We start from the raw sequence: 26,192 nt of genomic DNA, 5'->3' as shown, positions 1-26,192 counted from the left end.
TATTGTTCGGCTGATGGTCTTCTTGGTCGAAAACCTACTTCTTAAAATATCACGACTGAGAAGGTTAGATGGTACATTTTACATTACGTGTTGATGTTTTGCGGTCGTAATGCTGTTTTTGTCTTCTTCGTTTTAGATGAAGACAACCAACTGACTTCCACGACAGTGTGAAGGACGACGGCCCAGTAATGGAGATGCTAATATTGTGATTCTCCTAATTTTATTTTGCAAACCTAAAAATTAGAACCACCATGAGTCATAATCAGCCACATATTCCAAACTACTATTCTCAAGGTGGAATAACTGACAGCTATTTAGATTCAGAAAATCCTAACTTTCCAAGCAATCAAGAGGGACAAGTCGGACTTGCGTCAGGCACCTACGAGTCTGTTCCAGCCGATACTCGGACGGTTGATAAGTTGAGAGAACAGTTCACAGTTTGCACCATCTATTCTGAGGTAGTGATCTCATCTAATTGGTGTGCAAATTGCTTTAATGCCATCGATGTAAATTGTTGGCAATTTTTGTTTCTCCTCAAGCTCTTTCTATATAATATTTAATATCCATATTTAAAATGAAATTTACGCACCAAATATTGAAGGATGAAGAAAATCCGCAACAACTGGCAGGATTTATGACTGATTCTAATATGGCACCGAATCGCAATCCTACGAATATTCCGTCCGGCTCTCCACGACCAGGAGGGTCTGCTGGCGAAGCCGAACGTCGACGAGACGCATGGATACCTGGTCCCAGGACACTAAGAATCCTTCAAGAAGTAGCGGCGGGTGGTGTTGCAGCCCTTCCAGAAGGGGAGGCTTTAACTATGCCTGGTGTGATATTGGATTGTGAATTGGTAAGCACTCGATATTTGAACTGCAGGAAAGGAGCTACGTCCCGTCTTAAGGTGTGAATGTTGCATGCAAAAGTTGAGCGTGTCGTTGAACTGTCATATACCAAAACTATGGTAATAACTTGAGAAGTTGATGAAGGTCTTGAAATTTGCCCTTGAATATATTGGCAATGGAGGTATTCATTTAATGTTAGGAGGTTGGAAGAACCTTTTAAGTCATGGTGAAGCTCATGTACAGTAAAACCTGTATTAGGTGACCGCCGAGAGGGTTGCGGAAAAATGGACTAAAAGAGGAATATTTGTGCAATGTGGATGGGATAGATATTTCTTAGGAGTTTCAAGGATTATAATCGTTACATAGCAAACGAAGAAACCAGTCCAAGAATTCTTGTCTTCTAATTTTAATCCTAACATCACTTAGTCGTATAGAAGTTTTGGAAACGACTCAGTCAGAGAGACTTTTCAATCGCCAGAGGTGCCTTTTTTCACCATCAGCAATCGCATGAAAATACCCAGTTTAGAAATCTATTGGTAACATTTTACCTTGAATTGCTCCATCTTCAGTGGGCTAAATTGTTCACTTTTGTCCATATTGAGCACACGTTCCTGGCTTTTATAGTTGGAACTTGGAATCTTGGCATGCTCAATTACTTTTGCTACCAGATTCACAAATTCCATTGAAGGCAATGGTACACAGAGCAAAATATTCATCAAGGTAGCCATAACTTGCTCCAGAATATTCTACATCCTATTTGGAAGTAATGCATTAAGACGTTTTTTCAATTAAAGTTCCGCTGACAGGGTACAAATTTGGACTATGAAGCTTGAAAACCTGTTTTTGCTGCCTCCACTGCATTTCCTAACTAATTTTCTTGTTGCTTTCTTTTCATTCAGTGATGGCTATTTTGATGTTTGATGAAAGTGTTCCACATATCTTTTTAAATTCCCATTTTTATTAATATTATTTTATTACCTCTGAAGGTCAAGGGAAGTAGATAAGGGACTTCCTGGAGACTGTTGTAATAAATTTAAAATATTTGCTGAAAATGTTTCCCTAGTAAGTTGGACAGATTCATTTCCTGAATTTGGAAACATTTTATGACTATTGCTGATTGGAGACAAATTCCCATTGAAGCTGTTGTCACTGGTCAGCATGAGAGATAGTCGCCGGGCTATTTACTGCATTGAAAAAAGAAATTACCCACAGTTCAACTGATAAAATTTGTTTTCAATGGTTTTTTGCTCTTTGAACTTTGTGGAAGTTCATGTTCATTAAATGAAGAACACAATGTATATTTCCACTGTTCTTTATTTTGGTATTACTGGTTTCAATGCTTAGGCGTCATCATCGGGTACAAATTACTCAAGTTGTGGTCCATTTATATGCCATTCATCCTGGAACTGATACATGAAATGGACAAAGGAAGGAGGATGGGCAAGTGGGAAGAGCTGGAAATCAGAAGAAATTTGAAAGAGGGTCATTTAGTCAATGATTTATTGTTTGTACACCTCTCCCGAATCCTGGAATTGGCATCCCTTTCCTTCATGGAAGGACCTAACTGCCCTCCCCCCCTCCCCTGTGAACGAACCCCTCCCCTTTGAACCGCCTTTCCTAATGCTTAACACCCCTCTCCTCCTTCCCATCAACACCAATCACATCCCCCCTTTTTTCCCCTCTCCTTCCTCCTCTCTTCCCCCCCCTCTCACCCACCCTTCCCCCCACAAGAGTGCTACATAAATGAACCACAAGTTGAGTAAATTGTACCTGTTAATGATGCCTAACCATTGAAACCAGTGGTCCCAAAGTAAAGAACAGTGGAAAAATACATTGTTGTTTTTCATTTCATTCATAGATGTTTTAAGAATGGTGGTTTCTTAATATGGGAAATCTTTCTGAGAAGTGTAACTGTGATGTGTTTATTTGCGAATTTAAAGCTCCTAGTATTGAACATGCTTTTCAGTTCCTGGGGATGTTGATGCATATTTTTGAGCTTTTGTTTTGTTTTTGAGGGAGATCCTGTGGGAGAGATGGTTGCCCACTACCTCGGGGAAGGCGAAGCTAGTAAGCGAAAAGTTCTCACAGCAAATGATGTGACGCAAGATGATCGAGGCCTTTGTGAACTTATTCGGGTGAGTTTGAGTGTGCAGTTGGCCTTGCGGTTATATCCTTATTTTGTTTGTTACAAGCTTCACACTCTTGATAGAATGATCATAGATTTTCAATTCCAAAATTATGACAAATTATGAAAATCTTGTGTGATTTTCTCTACTAAAAATACCACTTCCCTATTGAATATGCAGTACATATAACTTTGTACATTTTACCCACATATGAGGTTTGTCTGGAAAGAATCCAGCCGTGCAATACTTTGAGAAAAATAGCCTACCTAGAAAAATGAGGCCTCAGTCCTCTTCAAAATACTCCCCTTGGGACCTCAAATACTTATCCCAGCATCTCTTCCACTTTCCCCAGTCCTTTTTCCGAGTGATCATCAGCTGCCTTCTCCCTTTTCTCGTCATCCAACTGTTGGGAAGATCGCTCTTTGGTTTCAAGATCATAGCTGTAGACTCGTGGCTCATCTCCAGTTATGATCTCTTTTTTGAAAACTGGGTCATCGTTTGACGCTTGGAGCAAGTCTACAGCAAATGCAGCATGAAATTCTTGATGACTGCGAGATAAAAGAGAATGCGAGGAGATAGCCAAAGACCATTCTGAGAAAAAGGACTTTGCTGACTGTTTTGAAAAGAAGAGAAATCCGGAAAGTAGTACCCGTTCGTGAAATAAAGAGACAAAAGTAAATATTAACAAACATAAAAAATTTTATTTGAAAGAGGATACTTTAAACTACTTCTCAACATAATCTCCAAGCAAATTAAGGCATTTGTCATAACGTGTGACAAGTTTCTGTATTCCTGCTGCATAGTCCTTCGCCGCCAGCTCATTGAGATACGCGAGGGACCCATCTTGCACAAATTTTTGCATAATGCAGATGGTGTTTAACAATTTCATGAACAATTGTTCGAGAAACATTGGGAAAATGCTCACAGATGTCATCAATTGTGACGCGCCGATCGTTCCTCACGAATTCGTCAACTGAGCTCACCAGTTGGTCTGTAATGACAGACGGTCTCCCCGAACGCTCATCGTCGTGTGTGTTCCCCCTCCCCATGTTGAAGTTGCGACACCACCGCCGAACAGACGACTCGTCCATTACATTGTCTCCATACACCTCCTTTAATTGGCGATGAATATCACATGGGCGAACGTTTCTTGCATTGAGGAATTTAATCACTGCCCTCACTTCACAACTGGCGGCGTTCTCAATTTTTTTAAACATTGTAAACAATCACAGAAACAACACAGGCAATGCTAGCGTCACGCAACTTGGCTCAGAGAAGGCAGACAAGCCACTGAAGCTATCTGACCTCGTCCAGCGGCTACTCGCGTCGTCAGCACTTCATGCGGCACGAACGGGTACTACTTTCCGGATGACCCTCGTAGTATGGTTCAAGTTTCTGTGGAGTTTATGTGGCTGAATGCTTAGCCAGAAATATCATGTGTGTATGGATGTGCATGTATGTATTGTCTTCAGCTCAGCCAGGATCCCTTTTACACTGTGATGGAGGGCATATTTATTTCAATACAAGCATGTTTTACTTCTGAAACACCAAATTTAATAGTTATGAACAGCAAATTTATGGAAATATTTCAAAAAACTAGTTTTGTTAAAATTGTCCTATTTTTAAGATGGAAGAGTGAAATGGAATGCATGAATTTGGTAATTTCCTTTCAGGCAGGATGTCTTCGAGCTGCTGTGAACCTGACTGGCCGTTTACTTTCCGTTTATGGCCAAGGAAGAGGAAGAGCCGGACATCCTGCTAAGCACACTCCACATTCCTTGCAGGTAGCTCTGGAAAATATTCAGTTGAGAACTCTTCTGAAAATCAACCGTTTTGTCAATTATTTGGAGACTACCAGAAAATCATGAGCTAATTTATCATAAATTATCATATTTTGACAAATTATCATATGGGCACATTTATCATAAAATTTTGTTAGAAAAATGTTTTGTATATGTGTGTGAGTATATACAGGGTTCGTCCGGAAAATAAGTGTACTGACTCCTGGGCTGGGCGTGCCGCTCCAGGCGCACCCAGCACCGCTCTGATGGGCTGCGATTGGAGGGGGGTATGTTGGCAAGCGAAGCTGAAAAAGGCAGTCGGCTCTGAGCTGTGGTGTAGTGAGGAGCTCTGTTAATGCGAACCTCCACGCTTCGACCCACGTCACGGAACGCAATGCTGAAGTTTTTGGAGCAGCGTTATTCCATCAAATTTGCGGTAAAGCTTGGGAAATCGTCTACCGAAACTGTCGGTATGATTAACCAGGCTTACGGGGAGTCAGCCATGTCCAGAAACATGATCTTTCGGTGGCACAAGATGTTCGTGGAGGGCAGAGAAGAGGTCGACGACGAGTCTTCGAGAGGTTCCCGATGATGCCTTCGCGGGAGCGTTCCAGGAATGGGAACGCCGCTGGAACAAGTGTATCGACTCACAAGGGTCCTATTTTGAGGAATATTAGCTTAAGATATGTAAAAGTGTAATAAATTTTTTTTCCTGAGCTCAGTACACTTATTTTCCGGACGAACCCTGTATATACATGAGTTTGTGTGTGTTTGTGTGATTATGCATATTTTTTTCACTCCTTTCAGTTGTGGTTCACCCGCCTTGCCCTTCTTGTGCGTTTGCGTACGTTTGGCACTGCTGTGGACGAGGCAGCAGCATTTGACCCATGTCTTGACCGCCCTGACCTCTATTTTGCCTTCCGACCAGAGCTACATGGGGATCGCACTGGCTCAGTTGCTCCCTTTGCCTTGCGCCTCCTTGTTGCTGAACTCCCTGCATATGTGCCATCGTCAGCTGGCAGTGGAGGTGGCTGTGAAAGGGCTTTGGACAACCTCTATGCACTTCTGTCTACTGTCGAGAAGGTATCCCCAATATGGCTACAATCTCAAACTGTGTGAGCTGCATGGTGCTCTTGATGTATTATTTTAAGAAAAAGCTAAATGTTTACTGGATTAATTTTGATTCAACCAGTGCACTAAATATTGGTAAATATTATATTAGGCCAGTGTTTTTGATCCTCTGGTACATGTTTCATTGATAAAAGTTAAAATAGTTAATAAAAGTTTCATTGATAAAAGTTAATCAGAAATAAGATGACTATGTTTATCTCTCATCTGTAGATTTCAAAATACTTTTAATTTATTAACAATTACCTAGACATCTTTGTCTGGGTAATGGATCTCAAAGTATAAGAATTGCTTGTTATTAATGTTAACTGTTGCATAACTTTATTTCAGGTTCTACTTAATCTTCGCGGAGGACTTCGAGAAGATGGTGCTCAAGTTGCTCTCAGTGAAGATGACCGAAGCAAGTCTATTCAGTTGTGGTCAGAAAGGAGAAAGCGGGTGCTGTTTTCAGTTACCAATTGTGCAGTTTATGCCAAGGTTTGTCGCTTGATTTTTCATGTATTTCAGAAAGTAATTACCACTACCTGAGCTGGTCTCCGGATGTATTGGGATTCAGTTATCACTATGCATAAAAGTAATTCTCATTATTTCTTTGCCGTATCTTACCCACATAAATTCATTTGACTTTGAAAACTGTCTATTGCTTAAGAAAAGCTTTAAAGTTAAAAATCTTTGAGTTCTGTACTTTTTACTTGTGAAATTCAAAAGGTTTCACATCAAGTTCTCCGTAGACTCTTCAGGCTAATGGTTGGTGGTCTGTGGTGTGAATCTTCCCCAATGGAATGGCGTTGCTGTCGGTGACAGTAAAAAATGTGACAGAAACGAAGAGTGACGTGCATTTCATAATATTGCTGTCTCCTCCTCCTTCCCATCTTAACCCTTCCCTTCTATTTTCTCCCCTCCGTTCCCAATCTTAATTGTTAACACACCTGGAGCATTCAATGAAGAGAATGTGGAGAGCAGGAACTGAATATTTGTGTGAGCGTTTGACTCGCACCCATTGCTGATGAGTGAGAATATTACCGTGGAACCTGATAAAACGAGCATAATCCGTTCTGTGATCTTTCTTGTAAAATGGAACACTCGTTTAGTGAAACAACTTTTAGCTTATAAATTAGTGTAAAATACAACAATGTGTTCCATGCCAAAAAACATAAATTATTTATGAGGTTCATTCACAGAAAAATGATGTATACATGAATATAACAGGAGGTTGATAGGGCAAAAAGGACAAAAGTTTAAAGAAAGGATAAAAGATCACCAAATATATGTAAAGAATAAGAACATAACTTCCATCTTTGAGGAGCACCTCATCAAAAATGACCACAAAAGTGACTTTGTGACTAAAATTCTTCATTTTGAAAATAAAGTTCAAAGGCTCGATGCTTTGGAGCAGTTGGAAATTTTGAAATAAGTACGTTGCCAGGATGAACTTGCCAACGAAATTTTCTATCCCTCCCACTCCAAGACCTATCACTCTTCCAACTCTACGATTCACACCGGAAGCTGTAATTCTCTTTCCCTCCCATCTACATTTTAACCTTTTTCCCCCTCCACCCTGCCTCTCTGACCACATATGCTTCTATGAGGACCACCAACTGATGATGACTTTCAACGTCGAAACCTGGGTCGTGTTTTTAAATGAAGTTTGTGGAATTACAAAGTCATTAATTTCATTTCATGATGTGTTCGTTTTTTGGATGGTGGATCACATTCACCTTTTCCTCCATCACGCAATGGAGCAATCGAGAATGGGAACTCAATCTGTAAAAGCAAAAAAGAATCAAAATTAATTGTTGGTTATTTATGATACATAGTTAATTCCTTTTTACTAGAAAGCTGTCTAGAGGCATTTGCTTTTGGCGACAATTCAAATTTTGGTAAAAATTCGACAGAGAATGATGATTAAATAAATTCATGGCATGCATCGCCACTACCTTATTAGGGCAAAGCCTCATACGCATGGTACGATTCAAAAATGTCCTGTCACCTCCCCATCTCATTTAGCCTTCTCTTTTGGACTTAACACTTCTTGAGGGCTCATGGAGATTCTGAATGGTAAACAAGCAGGGGTTTGATATTCAAATCGCCTTTTGCAAAAAATGGCAGCGTGAGACATCCTTCAATTGGCTTGTGGCCAGGCAATGCATTCTCTTCTACTGTTACGAATAGAAATATAGGTTCACTTCGCTATCTTCTTCCCAAAGAGACCCGTCTTGTCAGAATTAAAAACCATTTCGGGCGGGACACCCTCAGAATCTGCTTGCTGTACGAAGTCACCGTTAAAGTTCCCTGCTGCCTTTGATTTAGAGCTTGCTGCTTCACCATGCCCCACAAAGCCGTGAATGATGGGTCTTCTCGTAAACTTTTTGAGACATGCACGGCTTGCATTAAATACTTATTCGGGCTTTAATGGTTCTGACATCTTATTAACAAGGTCGGCAAAAATCTTTCACCCATTCTCACAAATTGTATTCTCACTAAAAGTGTCGCATAGCAATTGCTTTTGTTTATGCATTTGAGAAGATACCTTTCAACGTCGTTGAGAATACGCAACCATTGCATCGATACTTTTGTCACTTTATTGGAAGCATCTATCTCGTTATTCTTTTCAGTGTTCTTGAAGAAAAGGCCAATCATTGATATCGACCGTTTGTTGATGTGTGTGCTACTCCCAACTTATTCCCGATATTCAATGAATTTTATTATCATTTATGCTTTTATTTTTATTCCCTAATGGCTTTCTTCTTACGGATGTTCCTTCAGGGTCATTTTTAAAACTATGCACAAAATATCATTACATTCTGCACAAAAAAGTGATCTTTGATCATTAGTGATCACAAAACTGCAGCGATAAGATGCTATTAGAACAGGAGCTAGAGACAAAATGCAGGAGCAGGTGGGCAATGGATTCAGGAATTCCCATCTCCTCATCACTCCTTACGTGAAAAGTCACTTGTTGAGTGAGTCGATTTTGGAACAATATATTTTTTTATAAACAGAGATAAAAAAATATCCGTTATAGTTATTGTAGTATAAGAATCAGTCGCCCAAGTTGCTTATTAGTTGAGCTGTTGCGCTACAAGACTGAGCAAAAGAGAGTAAACCATATATCAGGGTACTTTATAAAGGTATAAATTTTCAAATCACACTAAGTGTTTCATTATACAGTTTGTATTGAGTTCCTGGGCCATCTTTTTCTCTGATATTCACAGGAGCATGCGTTACATATGGGTCGGATGTTAACTTTCTTTCATTTCGAGAGATTTTATCGTGTATTTAATCAAATTCATTCTTTCCATTTTCTGTTTAGTGCACATGTGAGATGATTTTAGCTGGCACCTGCACACAAATGCAACCTTTTATCTAAAAGGCAAAGCCAATAGCATTACCAAAGTAATTCAAAATGGCACACTTATAATGGTGGGGGAGAAGAGGGGATTTTTGGGAAAAATCCTATGGAGGTGGGAAAAATGGATGAAGGGCATATTGATTGGCAGTGGGATGTTAAAGACTATAATAGAGGGGAGAATGTTAGGCAAATGAGGAAGGGGCAGGAATAGAATAGGGATGTTGGATGGGGTGAAGGAAGCACACAGAGATGAAGAGGGACTTGTTGTAGAGTTGGAGGTTGGTTTGTGTTTTGTTGTGTCCATCCAAAACCTACCTTAACCTTTAGATTGCCTAATAAAAAATAAAAATCTCCCAAACTAGGGTGGATCATCCTTCCTAGAGGCATTTTGTGAATCCTCTGCTGCTCTCTCAAAAGACCAGAATAATGACCATACTGACTAAGTGAAGTCTGTGTTGGCAAACCTTTGCGAGAGAAATTCCCACCCATGCCACTCCAAGGGATACATAGTCTTATCACCTCCCCACCCTAGCACCTCCAAGGATAGAACTAAGCCTTCCATCACTGCAGTCATTTGCCTTTCCCTCCAGTTGCCATCCATGAAGCAGTGCTTCTGGGTAAAAGTAACTTTGGGTGCACTAAGTCCCATTCGTATTTTACTCTACATTAAATATTAATTTTGTATGGTTTTGGCTGGATGAATACATATTTTGGATTTTTAGTTTGATCAAAAATTGAATGTTTGTGTTTGATAGCATTAATTCAGCTGTCCGTTTACTTCGTACTTCCTAGCTGGAATCAAGTTATGCATAACACATTAAACTTGAAGTTCTGATCTTTAACTAGTCCCTATTGATGAAAATAGCATGATGAAAAATTAACCAAGGACAAATTAGGAGGCGTACTGTGAAATGTTTTTTTTATACTATGCTAACTTTTGATTATAAAAGCAGATAATTAACCTAATTTAATAGGCAATTAGCCAAAAATTTTGTGATTTATTTTAATGAAAAATTTTCAATTTTTGTTTCTCATAATTCATTGTTATTTTGATGTACAATTTTGGTTCTTTTGTGTCTTTGTTTTTGTAAATGTTGAGTTATTAGTGACCAAGTTACTCAGAAGCTTTGAGAATTGGATCTGACCCAAATGTGGCCAAAGTTGCAGTTTGTTTTATACTCTTGTTTTACCTGGGCTTTTTTTGCAATGGCAGAAAAGAAGCAACAGAGATCGATCAATATATTTCAGTTTTTGTCTTTGTTTGTTTTTCTTGACCTGTTTAGTGAGTAGGAGTTAGAAAAAGGAATTCATTCATTCCAGTCCTTATAATGAAATGATTCACTAATGAAAAAATTTATTACTCTCCGATTTGATACTTGTGCCATGCCTTGGATGACTGTAGAGAATGTTTGCAGATCGCCAGTCCCACTGATGTGCATACACCCATTGTTGCCTTCTTCATCACTTGTCCAACTCAAATTGTATGATTCACAGGACTATGAGCTTGCTGTGAAGACATTGCTGCCCCTGGTGGAGGAAGCAGAGAAGGAGCACCAGGGGAATGGCCGAGCTTTGAGGTCTGCCCTGGGACGCCTTCTCCTCCAGCTAGGGGATGTGGCTGGTGCCGAACAAAACTTTTCTTTGGCTCGCAGGATTGGTGGTGGTGGGACCAAAGCTGAGGAGGTCCGTGAGTTAATTGACCGGGGTCTTGTGGCAGTTGCACAGAATGCTTTCAGGGAAGCGCTAACATATTTTCGGAAGACATTGCAGCTTGATCCTTCAAATGTTTTGGTGAGTTTTAGGCTACCAATTGTTCATTTGATAGACTCAATATCATGTATTGATCTGAAGCCAATAAATAGTTAATATTAATTTCACACTCATACTTTTTTATTTTTATGGTTAAGAGTGTATTTTTTGAATCAAACAAATAAATGTGTTAGTTTCAGTCAGGGCTAACATTAATATTGTGGTTAATGTAGTTCTCAGAACAAGGTTGGTAGTAATTTGTTTGGTATTTCACTTCTTAAACTATATTGATTGCAAGAGACCTTTATTTATTGACTCTTACTGCCAGCTAGCCCACTCTTAAGCCATATTTTTTAAATGATGTAAGTGCCTTAGTGAAAGAAATGGCTGAGGCAACATCTACTTCATCTATTGCTTTTATTAATGATCTCTCGCATTCTAATGGGAATGGATCCATAGCACCATGGCTTGGCTTTCATATCTTGCCATATTTCGTCATTAGTATTTAGTCAATAAGAATTTTATCTCTGATGTGTGTTGGAGATCATACTTGTCAGTGCCATTTACTATTAGTTTTGTATTAATGTTTTTTTTTTAAATAGCTGACATTCACCTTTTGTTGAATAATATATTTTAAGGCTGAAAAATTCCCATAAAATTATTTATACTGGCATTCTAAAACATCTCTTGTACATACTTTTTATTGTACTATGCTCACCCATATAAATCATCCATATCCACTTAAATATCCTTAATACTGCCTGGTTATTTTTTTTTTCAAATTTTACTTTAATACCAGCAATATACTGTAGGATCAACTAATGTCACAAATTATTTCATGTGGTGTTGTTTACTTTTTGGAAAAATAGGTATGTGGTTTTTTGATCTCATTTCATATATGATTACCATTGGGAAAGGAAGTGTCCAGAGAAGCATTTTTAATGGCATACCCTTCCTTATTCATAGACATCTAGTGTAAGATGTGTATGGCAATTTTCAATTTGATCTTTTTAAAATGTTTTATTAATTTATCAAACACTTGATGAAACCCAATGAAAATGCATGTATTTACTTATTTGTAAAATGCTTTCAGGTTGCATTATCAAAATAGTACAAAATACTTAACATTGTTCTTGGCATGAACATAACTCCTCTCCTAACATTTTCGTTCTCTTCGCATAGGTTTCGAACAATGTTGCCGTTTGCCTTCTTTATCTGGGACGCCTACGAGAAGCTTTAGAAGTGGCTGAAGCAGCAATAGAAGCGAACCCATCATTGGCCCTGCATGAGAGCGTTCTGCTAAATGTCTGCACGTTGTATGAGTTGCGCAGTGCATGTCGAGCCCGAAGCAAAGTGGCTATGCTCAGGCTCCTGGCAACACACAAGGGTGATGGGGTGCACCCTGGTTGTCTCAAATTGCATGTTTAATTGGTGTGGGGCATATTTGTCAAGGCCCCCTTATCCTTAGATACTGGGCACTAAAAAAACGCCGTGAACTATTTTCATTATTTTTCCACATAGGTTTTATCTCTATTATCTTGAAATGATTCCTGTATATTGTGTTGTATGTTAATTTATTCATAAATTTTGATTCCATGTCTCATGTTATGGCTTCAGATGTTATTTGAAATGGAAACATTATATTGTATGAACTATTGCCAGATACTGCAGAATTAGCATAGTTATTTTATTGTCTCCACATCTTCATTATTAGTGTGGAAATTACATTGATGGATTGAATTATCGAGTAGTCATCTCACACTTTTTCTGACAGCTTATCTCACATAATGGTATTTTTTCAGTTAGAATACAGCAAATTTACTGGCAATTCTGTATGGCATTTAATTCTTCCATTATTGTTGCTTTCATACAATGTTATACATTTTTGTTTGTCCTCATTCATATCTGTGTATAATTGTAGACTGTATTATAAAAATGAGGGTATTCATAATAAATATGAGGAATAGCATTATACCAGAGTGCCAACATTGCAAATTATATAAATTAATGGGGAATTATTATAAATCTCAGATCTCCTCAAGGAGTTGAAATAAGATTCATTATACGACAATATCCTGTCAACGTTGATAACAAGTTTTTTGTGTTTTTAGCCTTGTATATCGCATTAATTTGATGATTTCTATTTATCTGGGTATCAGGTGCCATCGAAAGTATTTAATTACTACCTTAAGCAGCAAGATTTTTGCCGTTTTCTTTCAGTAGTTAGTATTATTTTGCGATCAAGATAAAGAGCATTTGGACATGATAGGATGTTTCGTGAAAATGAAATTTATTATCAGGTTATATCCGTTCTATTTTAGATTGAACTTTTATTTACATCTCAAGAAAGAGCCCCCTCAATAACTCCATACGAATAATTATTGAGAAAGATCATCAATACTGAATCTATTGGGTGAGTATATCGCTGTGATGAGTGACTATAGGCTGACTACAAAATAATGATCATATACTAATTATTTACAGTTAATAACAAACAGAAATATAACTAGTCGCTAATAACGGTTATCGTGCAAACTTTTATAGCTAGGGTAAAATCAAGTGCCCTATGAACCATAAATTACATTAAATTTTAAGTCAGTTGAAGGAGTAAGTCATGATGAGAAATACCCGCGGACGTCATGCAATAAATTACGTTTTAATAGGTTCAGAAATTGAAATCTCACCTTTTCTGAAATTGGCATGTAAATAAATCGCGGAGGTCGATTATTTTGCAGCAACTTGGATATTTTCGACTCCATAGAATTACTCAAAGAACTATGAATTAAAAGAGACTAGTGCACGAGGAATTATTAATAAAAAGAACCTTAAAAGAGTTCACCATTAGATCTGTTGAGTTGACGCTAAAAAAAGCAAACACAATTTAATTGAAACTTCACATTTCTCAGTTACATTCTTAATAGACGAAACAAGGGAGAAACAAAATGCGCACGAATTTTGCATTTCTCAAAAGATGCCGCCCCAATTACTGTGTTTGTAATTCAGGCGATATTTATCGAACATGTCGGTGCTTCAGCTCCTGAAATCTTTCTGTGAAGTTTTATGCTAAATGTACGCATTTATTTTCCACGTCTCTGTAGCCGTTAATAAAAGGAATGTGAATCTGAGCTGATTTAACTTGAATTAGATAGTGTCATGTATTACCGATTCTTGAAACGGGAGTGTGAAAACTTTTAAGTGGATTGTTTCATATTCACTTTAACACTCCTCAAAACAACCACAAACAGAAAGTGTTGACAAAGTAAGTAACGCAGATGTAATTACTGAATTTGATATTTTTCCAAACGTCAGTCGCCTATCATAATGGCTGATGATTTCATAGTATATTTTATTCGTTCATACAGTTTTTAATGAAGCTGAGGCCCTTGTTATATATATTTCCATCTTCACTTCAAGCATGGAGCAGGCGGAAGAGGGACAAAAAGTGGTTCGCTCCTTGAATTCGGATCACAGGGCCTTTGTTAGATTTAGTAACAACACTGTGAGGAAAGTTGATGTCATATGGATCAACTTCGAGGGAAGTCGCGTCAAGTATCGCACACTTCTCCCCGGGCAGTTTTTCGATGCTAACACCTATTTATCTCATCCATGGCTGTTTCGTGATTCCGAAACTCAAGATAAACTAGTTGTGAAAAGTAAAGAGGTGTTTCTACCTTTTCCGGTTTTCACTCGAAATGAGCGGAATGAACCAATAAGACGTTTGGAGAGGACAGTTGTGTGCATTACCATTCCTGTTTACTCTCTTAAGGAGAGGGCCATGCAAGTGATACGCAGATATATTTCTCATCCTGATCAGGTGTGTCAGCTTGAACTTCCCACTGCCTTGAAAAATGAACTCATGTCAATGATGCGTGACCAAAGCATTCGTCGTTAAGTGTAAGAAGCCTATATATACTCTCCAGATTATATGTGTTGTTAATTAGAAGTAATTACGTAATGGTGAGCAAAATATGAATAGTCCCTATTTATTTCCACTGTTGAATAAAGAATGCTATTATAATGATTGTTATAAGGTTTATAAAATGCATGGGACGTATGTATTTAAGCCATTCAGAAGCATTTGCCAACGTATGTAATTGTGCATTTAATATTTGTAAAATATTTCTACGTGTGTGTTAATAAAAATGAATATTATTTTCTACTCTTTAATGGTGTGTTGACTGGTGTAATCCCTACCGTTCGCCAAGTTTGAACATACGCGCGTCCCCCGTGTGGAAGGGCAAAATGTAGCGCTAGTGGTCGAGCTCGGCCAAATCGATCGCTGAAACCAAAACGAAGGTATTTTCAATATTTGGAATGCGTGAGGCCTACTCTATAGGATAAATTTACGATGAAGAGCCAGCATAAGTGGAGGGACTATCGCGTAAGTGTAAAATTTACCTCGAATATCATAAAATATGCTAAACATTAATCAAGTTATCTTCATAGGTTGATGCTCTACTTTTTAATAGTCGTAAAATGGGACGATAAATGTTGAGGATTCTTACCTAGCTTCAGTTTCTATAGGGTTGCAGAGTTTAGCAAACAAATGTAGCCCATTTGCATTCAGTCAATCAACAACACGTAAAAAATCATTTTAATTGATAAGGAGCCGTATTTGTTGCAAAAAGAGTATTGTTTATAGTAGCTGATAATATACTATCATTTTATTACCTTTGTAGTTAAGATTATTTGCTATTAGTGTGCACAAGTATGTTTTTGAGTCGTCTCAATATTCCTTTTACAATTATTTTTGTAGGTGGATGCAAGATGATGGTTTTTGACGTTGGATTAATGTTTTTGTCACTCTTCACTTCTAATTGCCGCTTCCATTATCGAGTACGGAGCGGTTCAAGTAGTGTTTCTTGACAATTGCTCCTGCTGATAAAGAATAAAATTATTTTCAAATTTTCGCTATCCCAGAGATGGGTAGTGCTTCATCCAAATTCAAAAAATATCTCCAGCATGGAGACGAATTCGCTGCCATGCAGGTAAATTTATTCTTTTAATGGTCTTAGTATGTATTTGGAATTGTCAGAGAGATATATATATATATATATATCTCATATATATATATATATATATATATATATATATATATATATATATATATATATATATATATATATATATATATATATATATATATATATATATATATATATATGAGATAACACAATAATGCTGGTAGACTAAATACTCTTATTTTCTATTCTTCCGCTTAGTGCTTTGAAAAAATATTACAAGTATTGCAACAGACAAACACACTTTCTCTCTCTCTCGATGTATATATATATATATACACACACACATATGTATATATATATATATATATATATATATATATATATATATATATATACATATATATATACATATATTAAACCTTAGATTTGTGGTTAAATTGTTCCCTTGGTTCATTACAAATTGTTCTCAGTGCGCTAACAATTAAACTGTGCCTAATAAGGTCTCTCACCGCCGAAATTTATTGATATTGCTCATTAATTCTTAAATGAAGACTCATATATTTTCACCTGTGATTTGTGCTCTCATATCAAGCATGTGAAGTGCTCTAAACACAGCGTAACCAAGAAGTGTATTTTTATTGTAATCATTTTGAAACTGTTATTAGCCCTTGAGATGCACGGCTGTTTATATTAATGCTGATCGGCTATCGTCATTATTTTTCTGCTGCTTCTCCATTTTAATATGTCGCCTTTAACGATGCAAACTTAAAATTTTAAAAATGGAATATGTTTAACAATATTATCTCATCTCCACAAGGATGTAATTCTGTAGTTTACGTTCCATTCTTGCGTACACGCATAAATTTTGTAATTCACATGGAAAAATAAGTTTCAAGCAATTGAGTAATTAAAATACTTTATCCCTCGGTTTGTTGATTTTTTTCTCACCTTGAAATGCATATTGCTCAAGCAGCATGTGGATATCAAGACGTCATAAAATTTTAAATGATTACCTTTTTCAATGGGAAATTCGATGGTACTGTTTATGTGTTAATATTAAATATAGTTTTTTAGGGACAATGAAAAAGACTATAATGTCTTCTCTTTAGAAGTAGGTTTTGGATTTACAAAGAACAGAGTACAATCCTACATCTTTGATTCATGTGAATTTTATGGAACCCTTCAGTTATAAAGTATAAGAGATGGGTGCCTGGAGTCTTTATATGCCACAGGAGTATTATAAAATGAATGTATCATATATATGAGTCAAAGCAAGCATCTGTTGATCAGTCCCATTGATATTGATTTCCTAGGATTGGGAATATCTCCAGCTATTGGTATCTCAGTTTAATTCAACATATTCTGTAGTATTTGATGTTATGCTGTAATTAATGTAAACAGAAATGTGTTACAAATTAACTTTTGACCTGGTGCATGCATGGCCATTCTTATATTCTGCAATGTTAAAAGTATTCTACCATCATGATCAGCCATAACATTATATGCCAATTTAATATCTCTATAAAACTTGTTAGTGATGATGGTTTACTGTTTGAAATGGTCAAAGGACATATAAATCATCAGTTTTGGACTATTTTCATGGACCCAAAGGAAAAAATACACGAAATAGGAGAATAAAGGAGATAAGAAACAATAGTACAGATACGGATAGCTGAAGAATCACATTTTGAGTTTGTCATGAAAGAACTCATCCAAACTGTAATAAAACCAAATTTGTAACAGTTCACACTCTTTTATTTTTAAAGTAAAGGGGCAATAATAGTTTTGGGAAGTTTATTTAAAATTAGGTGAGGACCTCACAGAACAGATTAAGTTTTAACCATTTACATGGATATTCTATCTGCCATAGATCATAAATTTAATGGAAAGTTGTGTGTGTCGGGAGCAAAAAAAGATTTTGTTTAAAAAAGCAGAGCAGTGTAGGGTATATACATACATATACATAATACACACAAGGGAGAGTAAGGATTTTAAGATGCTCAAATAATGGCCTACCATCTTACTTTGCATTCAACTGTGAACTTAATTTTTGTATTTATTTGTTTAATTAAAAACAATTGGTCTTGAGGGCATTAAGGAGACTCTTTATGATTGTAATTTCATTTGAAAATCAGATGATGTTGCTTGTTATACTTAGATTATTTATGCTTAGAAACAGAGCTGTTATAACAAAGTCTTACTGAAGGCTAAAATGGATACACACTGATAACTTTGGAAGGGTCGCCTGTGCAAAATGTTGATGAGGACATAGCAGTCATCAGAAATGTTTTCATGTAAATCTTCATTTCAGCTACATGAAATTTCTTCTTTTGAGCTCTCTTCCTGTTGGTCTTACTTACATGAATGCAATATCTTTTCCAGTTATCCCTGTTTTCCTCTTTTCCTATCTATATCCTGTCTTCCTGTTAGATCGTCCTCCATCTTTGCTTATTCTTCCATTTATTCTGCTGCTTCTTCCATTACAGGCCTCAATAGATTGCCCTAACAGTGCATGACTCAGCCAATTCCTTTTTTTATTTCTTTTATCATGATTCCTTCCCTCCACAACACATAAAATTCTTTGAAACACCACCTTCTTCTTCTCCTTATCCATCCCTAAATGAATCTACTTACTGTCTTTCTGTTAAGAGCCAAAAAGTAAATTTTTAACTATTATTAAATTATCTACCTCTTTAGTAATTGCTTGATATTTCTTCACTTATCAATGTGGGAAATATGTATGAAGGGCAACATTATTGAAAACACTGTAAACATTAAAGCGTTGGGGTAGTACAAATTTAAATTTATCAGTATAATAATATGTCTCAATAAATCGAAGCACCTGGGGCTTCCAAGGTACATTTTCAGACATTCAATCTTGAACATGATTAAAGCTTTCATGGCCTGTTGATGAAGAAAGAAATATTGTGGTGAATTAGAAATCATATTGGTCCTCTGCTACATGCAATATCCTCTCTTCTGCAGTTGGCTTCTCAAGGCTTGAAAGTACTTGATTCTTATAAAGAACATTTCAGCAGAAGAGAATATCAGTTAAGAATCAATATTGATGCAGAGCCCACACAACTGTGCTGCCTTCAACTTTCTGCAATTGAAAACAATTATCTAACTGTCTCTGATTTAAGCAGAAATGTGAAAGGTGTGAAAAATAATGTTTTGCATCCTCTCTTAAAGTTTCATCATATGAGGCCCCAACTTGTACCTCCACACACCCTGTTGCTCTTTTCATGAATAACGTGAAAAGGTCATCATAAATATTTTTTTTACTAAATAGTTCATTACTCATTCATTGCTGTATTTTTAGCCCTGCAGAATATTTTTATCGAAACATATTTATATGACTCTTTAAATGTTTTCTGCCCTAAGCTCCTCTCTCTATGGAGTTGATTCTTGTATGGTGATGTAGTCTATGGATTCAGGGCTTTCTGTGGTTTCATTGATTTTGTTTGAAAGTGGTGGTGCTGAGAAGGTTTTTGGAATGGGAGCTAACAATGAGTTGAGCTTCCTCCCATTTGTAAGGGGAAACATTTAAAGAGCCCCTAGGAGGTTCTTGGATTTGGTGACTCCTAAAAGAAGTGAGATAGTAATAATTCTAAGTGGTTAAATATATTTATGCATCAGTACAAGTTATATTTCTGTTGTAATGCCTGAAAAAGATGAAATTCACCAGTCCCAAAACACTTGGAAGGCACAAGATGATACAGTTTCACAATGGGGATTGGGAAACTCTGCATTCATTCACATAATTCTGGTTTAAGTTGAATTTTCAAATATAAACCGATATCCACTCATCTCTGCAGTGGTATAGGAAACATCCTCTTTGACCAGATTTCTACATTTTGGTATAGACAGTGAGCAGCATCCATTTTGTACATTCTAAGAGAACTGACTGTGTGCTAGTTAATCATACCTTCAGTTATACATATTGAGAAGTGCCAGCATTACAATCTGTCATAGTTCATAGCTTTGACTAAGGGTTATTGCATAATGGATCTGGCTATGGTGGCAAGCATTAATTTATTTTTCGTCAGGTTTTACCCCTGGTCAGGGGCAATTATTTACATTTGATTTTGTCTTTATTGCTGAAAAATTTTCTCCAGGGTGTTAAAAGCATGTGAGAGACCACTTTCTTAAAATAAATGTTAACCGTGGCCTTTATTTTGGTTGAGGGGAGAAAAGATAGATGGTGGAAAATTGAGTCTCTTGACATTATTTCTATGTGAACCATCTCAAAGAATTTTACTCAAGGTAGCACATAAGAACTTCTGAGACACCAGGCAAGCCATTGAAACTGATGCAATATCTAACTTTTGATGGCACATGTTGTGATGGTTACTGGGAGATCTGGTTAGTGAGGTGTATACTGGCTTTCTACCCTGTGGGTCTGGGTTAGCATCCCAGTGGTGGCAGAATTTGTCAGTTGTATCTTGATCCCTACTTGGTGTGCTGTGTGGAGAATACTCCAAGTGAAATATGACATCCGTTGGATGGGATGTTGAAGCTTTGAACTCTGGTGGCTTTCATGAAAATTGGGCCAGTGCTGTTTCTCTCCACTAATTATTACCCCATTCACCGAACATCATCCAACAACTGCCAAGTCACTTACATCTCTACCTAATGGCAAAAAATGATCTCAGCTTCTTATCATCTCCCATTATAATAACCAACTGTGAGAATTACCTGAATGTCAAATTTAAAAAATATTTTTATCCAGTATTCTGGTTCATCTAGATTTTTGAAATAGTTCGTTTTGGTCTATTTCATCATTATTTGAAAGTCCCAGCCCTTACATAGATTACGCTGTCATCAAACTTTCCATATTTAGAGCGATTTTCATTTGATTTTAGCCATTAGAGCACCCAAGAAATGCTAACAGTAACTCCGCCACTCTCACGGATTCTGGAAATTACTTCACAGTATTTATTATGATTAATGTAATATGCAAAGTACATTCTCCCTTCAGCTCTCCTGGCAAGAGGGCATGCTTTTCATGATCCATTGTTGGACAAGAGAGAAAAGTAGAAGCCTAGTATTAGCCTAGAGTCATTGCAGTGCTCATTTGCCCATCCACTCCTTACCTTATGGAGAGGGGAACCCTTGTGAATAAATCACTGACATTCACAGTTTCCAAATACACATGTAGATCTACAGTACAATCTACTTCAGGGGATGGAACAGGGGGGGAGGGGGGTATAAAGGATGAGGAGGCATGGGGTCATTTGCCCCAAGTGCCTCGGTGCCAAAATGGTAAAATATTTTCTTATGCACTGAAGATTGTAAAATAACTGAAGAAGAAGGGAGGTGTAACACTCTGCCCATGAATTCATGCAAATAAAATATTCTCCTCACCTGGAACTATTTCCAATGATGGCAATGCATTTGGTCCACCGAATATGCATGTATCTATTACTCCTGCCGTCTCATGCTCCAGTGACTGCCATTGCCAATTCCAATCCCTCCCCAGTGGCAGGTCAGCCATCACTGCACATGGTCACAAGAAGTGAAACTGGTTCTCTCTGCCCATGGGGGATATGCCTAGGGCTTCCTAATAATAAAAAAAATACCCAAAGACCAAAAGAGAGTTAGCCTTTCCCCTTAGAATTCTTAGAACTTAATGTGTGGGACATGAGAAAATTAAATATGTTATTTGAGAGTGTTTCTGTATTAGAATCAATGTGCCGTCATGTGCTTCAGAGAACATTGGCTTCACAAGCATGTTACTGACTCATACCATAAACAAAGTTTCTTTCTTACCTCAATATACTATAGAAAGTTCTGTGAGAATAATGGGGCCCATATATTTGTCTCCAACAATTTATTGTGCACCCAAACCTCTGGATCTGAACTGTTTTTGTGCTGATCTGGATTTTGAAATAGCCAGTATCCATCCACCTTGTATTCATGAGATTAGAAGTCTTCATCCAATGGCAACTGATTTGTTCTATGAGCCATAAGAGAGAGTTCTTCTGCGTCTTCAAAAATGCAATTTGAATACTGCTATTTACACTGATTGAAATGATGGCATATGTTACTCATCAAGCTACAATCCACAAGTATTCTTCCAAGGTCTTTCAATATAAACTGCCAACCCTCCAATTACTTCAGCATACCTTGGTTATGTAATTACTTAGTTCAAAAAGCAGGTTTATCCAACGAAAGTCTTTGATCCAATGATTTATGAACATAAGCCTATCTCTTTTCTCACTGAGTCAATACATATATACACATTATATATATATATATATATATATATATATATATATATATATATATATATATATATATATATATATATATATATATATATATATATATATATATATATATATATATATATATATATATATATATATATATATATATATATACACACACATACATACGAGGGTCATCCGGAAAGTAGTACCCGTTCGTGAAATAAAGACACAAAAGTAAATATTAACAAACATAAAAAATTTTATTTGAAAGAGGATACTTTAAACTACTTCTCAACATAATCTCCAAGCAAATTAAGGCATTTGTCATAACGTGTGACAAGTTTCTGTATTCCTGCTGCATAGTCCTTCGCCGCCAGCTCATTGAGATACGCGAGGGACCCATCTTGCACAAATTTTTGCATAATGCAGATGGTGTTTAACAATTTCATGAACAATTGTTCGAGAAACATTGGGAAAATGCTCACAGATGTCATCAATTGTGACGCGCCGATCGTTCCTCACGAATTCGTCAACTGAGCTCACCAGTTGGTCTGTAATGACAGACGGTCTCCCCGAACGCTCATCGTCGTGTGTGTTCCCCCTCCCCATGTTGAAGTTGCGACACCACCGCCGAACAGACGACTCGTCCATTACATTGTCTCCATACACCTCCTTTAATTGGCGATGAATATCACATGGGCGAACGTTTCTTGCATTGAGGAATTTAATCACTGCCCTCACTTCACAACTGGCGGCGTTCTCAATTTTTTTAAACATTGTAAACAATCACAGAAACAACACAGGCAATGCTAGCGTCACGCAACTTGGCTCAGAGAAGGCAGACAAGCCACTGAAGCTATCTGACCTCGTCCAGCGGCTACTCGCGTCGTCAGCACTTCATGCGGCACGAACGGGTACTACTTTCCGGATGACCCTCTTATATATATGATTTTGTCGACGTAACACGTAAGTGCCGAATAGTACATTACACAGTAACAAACAATATAGAAACACAAAAAAAAGGTTACTCACACGTTATTTCTTGATAATTTTGACGGAATTCTACTCCGTCTTCATCGGAAGATAGAGAAGTCAAGTCACTTCTCTATCTGCTGATGAAGATGGAGTAGAATTCCATTGAAATTATCAAGAACTAACGTGTGAGTGACCTTTTTTTGTTTTTCTATATTGTTTGTTACTGTGTAATGTACTCTATATATATTATATAAAAAATTATATATATTATATATATATAATATATATATATATATATATATATATATATATATATATATATATATATATATATATATATATATATATATATATATATATATATGTATGTATGTATGTTTGTATATATAGATAGATAGATAGTGAGTCAAGAACAAATATTAATTAAATTGGGTGATAGCTTTGGGAGTATTATATCCAAATGTTTATGAGCAGGAATTACTGTACAGAACTCTATGGAATCAGGGAAATAACTAAAATGAGAGAATGAGTAGAAGCCAATATAAAAAATATTATTAAAAACACATTCATATGACCTGCGTTTCATCTAAACCTCAAATCAATACAGGGTTTTCATTATTATTATATTTTCATATTTTTTATCTGTCTAGAAAACACTGACCAGAGCATTGCTTTTACTCAGGAAACTAAAAGGAATATGGAATATCTTATCAATGTATACTGTGTATTTCCTACTTCCACCTCATGTATGGTCTTAGACTGGGGACATTCCTCAGATATAAAATTGATTTTTAATTCAGAAAATGGTGGTCTGAGTCCTGACCAACTCTGATTCTACGAGTATTGTGCGTTGTAGACCACTCCATTTTGGCCTGAGAGTTATGGCAGCGTCTCAAATACATAATCGTGTTTGGCTAAATTTAGCCTGATATTTCCTGATGTGGGCTAATAAGTGTGACATATAATTCTGAGTGTGTTTCATCTCATTTTCTGTGACTAACTGCTGAATTCTGCCTGTAATATTGGGACTAGTGTATCAAACGGTTTTGGAGAAATGCCTTGCATTTGAGCCTATGTACCTTGATGGATATTTTGAACTTGACTTCTCACATATTAATTTTAATCTGTCCTTTTATTTGCATCTTTGCTAAGTATTATTCTTTTTACGGTGCTCATTTATATCACCCTGTATTTTGTATAGATTGGCGATATTTGACATAGTTGATTATCTGCCATGAATGTATAAAGAATATATTTTTATCATTATTTGTAAGCTTTCATGCACACTCATGCCATGAAACAGTTTTTAAGTCAGTTCGATATTATCATGGGACACCTGTAATCAGGATTTTCTCTGACTTTAGACTTAAAACTCAGGTCCTCAGATTTATATCTGAAGTGTAGGGTTGCTGCAATGCCCTCTCTCAAGGGTAAGTTTAAGGCAAACTATAGTTTAGATAAAGTTAGTAAAAAGTGCCTAATTTGATAACTCATTAGCACTGTCTGCTAGTGAGTATTGAGTACATATGTGTACATGGGGGCACCTTACAGCTATGTGTAGTGAAGGTGCTGCTGATGATGTCAACTCTGCATGTAAAGAATATATTTTTGTCATCTCAAAGGAGTTAGGTTATAAGTTAAAACTCATGTTGATGTTTTACTGAAGCTTTTGCCCAGTATTTAATAAATGCTTTTGTGTTTCTATAGGTTTTCCAAAGCTCTCCAGAACTGCGAAAGAACCTTGACCCAAATCTAAGCTATGGTGATAATCACCACCACAACACTGCCCTTCATTATGCTGCCAAACATGGAATGAAACATCTTTTAAGGTAAAAATGCAGTAATTTGTATTTTGACTTATTATTAGTCATTTTTATGTTGCAGTGAACATCTTTCAAAATATTATGGTGATTTATTTCAATAATGTTCGTAAATATTTAAATTCAGGCTTTAAGTGCATTATTGTGTAGAAAACTGCAAACACGTTTGGTGTTTAATTTTTTTCTTTTTGTAGCTATCAATCCTTAAGTTGGTTTGAATATGGACCACCAGTTTCCTCTTTTACAAGCCTCCCTTGTTTTGCCCTCATTAGATGTTGTCTCTACATCCTTGTTTCCTCAAGCCAGATATTGTTGCTTTCTCCTCTCTTAAAATCCTCCTTCAGTCATTCCCTTGCAGTAATGCAAACATATTTTTCCATTGAATTTCATGTCTCCAATAAATGACCTACCAGCTCTGCACTTATTTTTTACTGTGTACTTCCATAATGTATCCTCATCCCTCACTCTTTCAAATACTTGTTTATTTTGAACCAATTACATATACTTAGTATTTCCCAAAATTTGTTGGTAACATCAAACTTCATGGGCATTCTTTTTCTTTCGTCATCCTTCTGTATGATCCCCATTTCATACACATTTGAGGCAATTCTCCACATATGCATACACTTTTTATTAAGTTCTACCGTAATTCTATTTTGATATTTTTTTGCTGTAAATAATTGATCTTTCTTCTTGAAAGCCTTGATGTTTGTGTTTCTTATTTTGTTTTGGATCTTTATGCTATCCTGAAATTTTCATCGAATGTCCTTATATTTTATTTTAGAACATTTTTAAATGATTTGACGGGAAATCCAAACAAGAGGAATGGGAGCAATGAGACGGCTCTGCATTGTGCATGCCTGCCAACCCCACAGAAGTCACCATCGGCTCATGAGAGACGGGCTGCTTGTGTGGCGCTGTTGCTGCAGTGGAGAGGAGCTGTATTGCCACCCTCGGGTGAAAGGGAGCGGGTTGACCTACATGCTCAAGATGAGGTAAACTGTTTAATAATGGATGTAATCTCATTTCGACTTACTTGGACTAAATGTTACATCTTTGATTTGAAGTTTGCCTGCTGACAAAAAAATATTTTCTGATGAAATGCAGGCCCTTTATGTGTACATGTGACACTTATGTATCAATACGTTTTTAGAACAAAAAATAAATCACAAATAATAAGTTTTACATTTGCTTTGAATGGTGGCAGCATGTGTAAAGAGAGCTGCATGGTTGC

The 26,192-nt window shown here is 36.7% G+C and overlaps 3 protein-coding genes across 3 annotated transcripts in view; all 3 read left to right on the top strand.

Moving 5' to 3' along the window:
• Positions 1–12,956, top strand: LOC139692763 (trafficking protein particle complex subunit 12). The gene is made up of 9 exons (XM_071591037.1): positions 1–63; positions 137–458; positions 602–856; positions 2,864–2,983; positions 4,648–4,758; positions 5,563–5,838; positions 6,214–6,360; positions 10,730–11,026; positions 12,167–12,956. The coding sequence occupies exons 2-9, from the start codon at positions 252–254 to the stop codon at positions 12,410–12,412; spliced, it is 1,659 nt and encodes a 552-aa protein (XP_071447138.1). The 5' UTR covers positions 1–63; positions 137–251; the 3' UTR covers positions 12,413–12,956.
• A 1,443-nt stretch (positions 12,957–14,399) lies between these two features.
• Positions 14,400–14,876, top strand: Vhl (von Hippel-Lindau). The gene has a single exon (XM_071590983.1). It carries the CDS (start codon positions 14,400–14,402, stop codon positions 14,874–14,876), a length of 477 nt encoding a protein of 158 aa, XP_071447084.1.
• A 382-nt stretch (positions 14,877–15,258) lies between these two features.
• LOC139692737 (ankyrin repeat and IBR domain-containing protein 1-like) overlaps positions 15,259–26,192 on the top strand; it is a 49,816-nt gene continuing 38,882 nt past the window's right edge. The window contains exons 1-4 of the mRNA XM_071590982.1: positions 15,259–15,365; positions 15,741–15,972; positions 24,846–24,967; positions 25,743–25,953. Of these exons, the coding sequence (XP_071447083.1) occupies positions 15,907–15,972; positions 24,846–24,967; positions 25,743–25,953 (399 nt within the window). The 5' untranslated portion in view covers positions 15,259–15,365; positions 15,741–15,906. The remainder of the gene's footprint in view (positions 15,366–15,740; positions 15,973–24,845; positions 24,968–25,742; positions 25,954–26,192) is intronic.

This window comes from Hetaerina americana, unplaced genomic scaffold (genome assembly GCF_022747635.1).
Source record: "Hetaerina americana unplaced genomic scaffold, ioHetAmer1.1.p SCAF_40, whole genome shotgun sequence".
NCBI classification, from domain to species: domain Eukaryota; kingdom Metazoa; phylum Arthropoda; class Insecta; order Odonata; family Calopterygidae; genus Hetaerina; species Hetaerina americana.
This window is presented reverse-complemented; position numbering and strand designations above follow the sequence as displayed.

Excerpts from the sequence above, each read along its gene's own strand:
- LOC139692763 (XM_071591037.1), top strand. The coding sequence starts at position 252 with ATGAGTCATAATCAGCCACATATTCCAAACTACTATTCTCAAGGTGGA. Across the intron at positions 459-601 it reads TTTGCACCATCTATTCTGAG|GATGAAGAAAATCCGCAACA; the intron begins GTAGTGATCTCA and ends CAAATATTGAAG. Across the intron at positions 5,839-6,213 it reads TTCTGTCTACTGTCGAGAAG|GTTCTACTTAATCTTCGCGG; the intron begins GTATCCCCAATA and ends ACTTTATTTCAG.
- Vhl (XM_071590983.1), top strand. The coding sequence starts at position 14,400 with ATGGAGCAGGCGGAAGAGGGACAAAAAGTGGTTCGCTCCTTGAATTCG.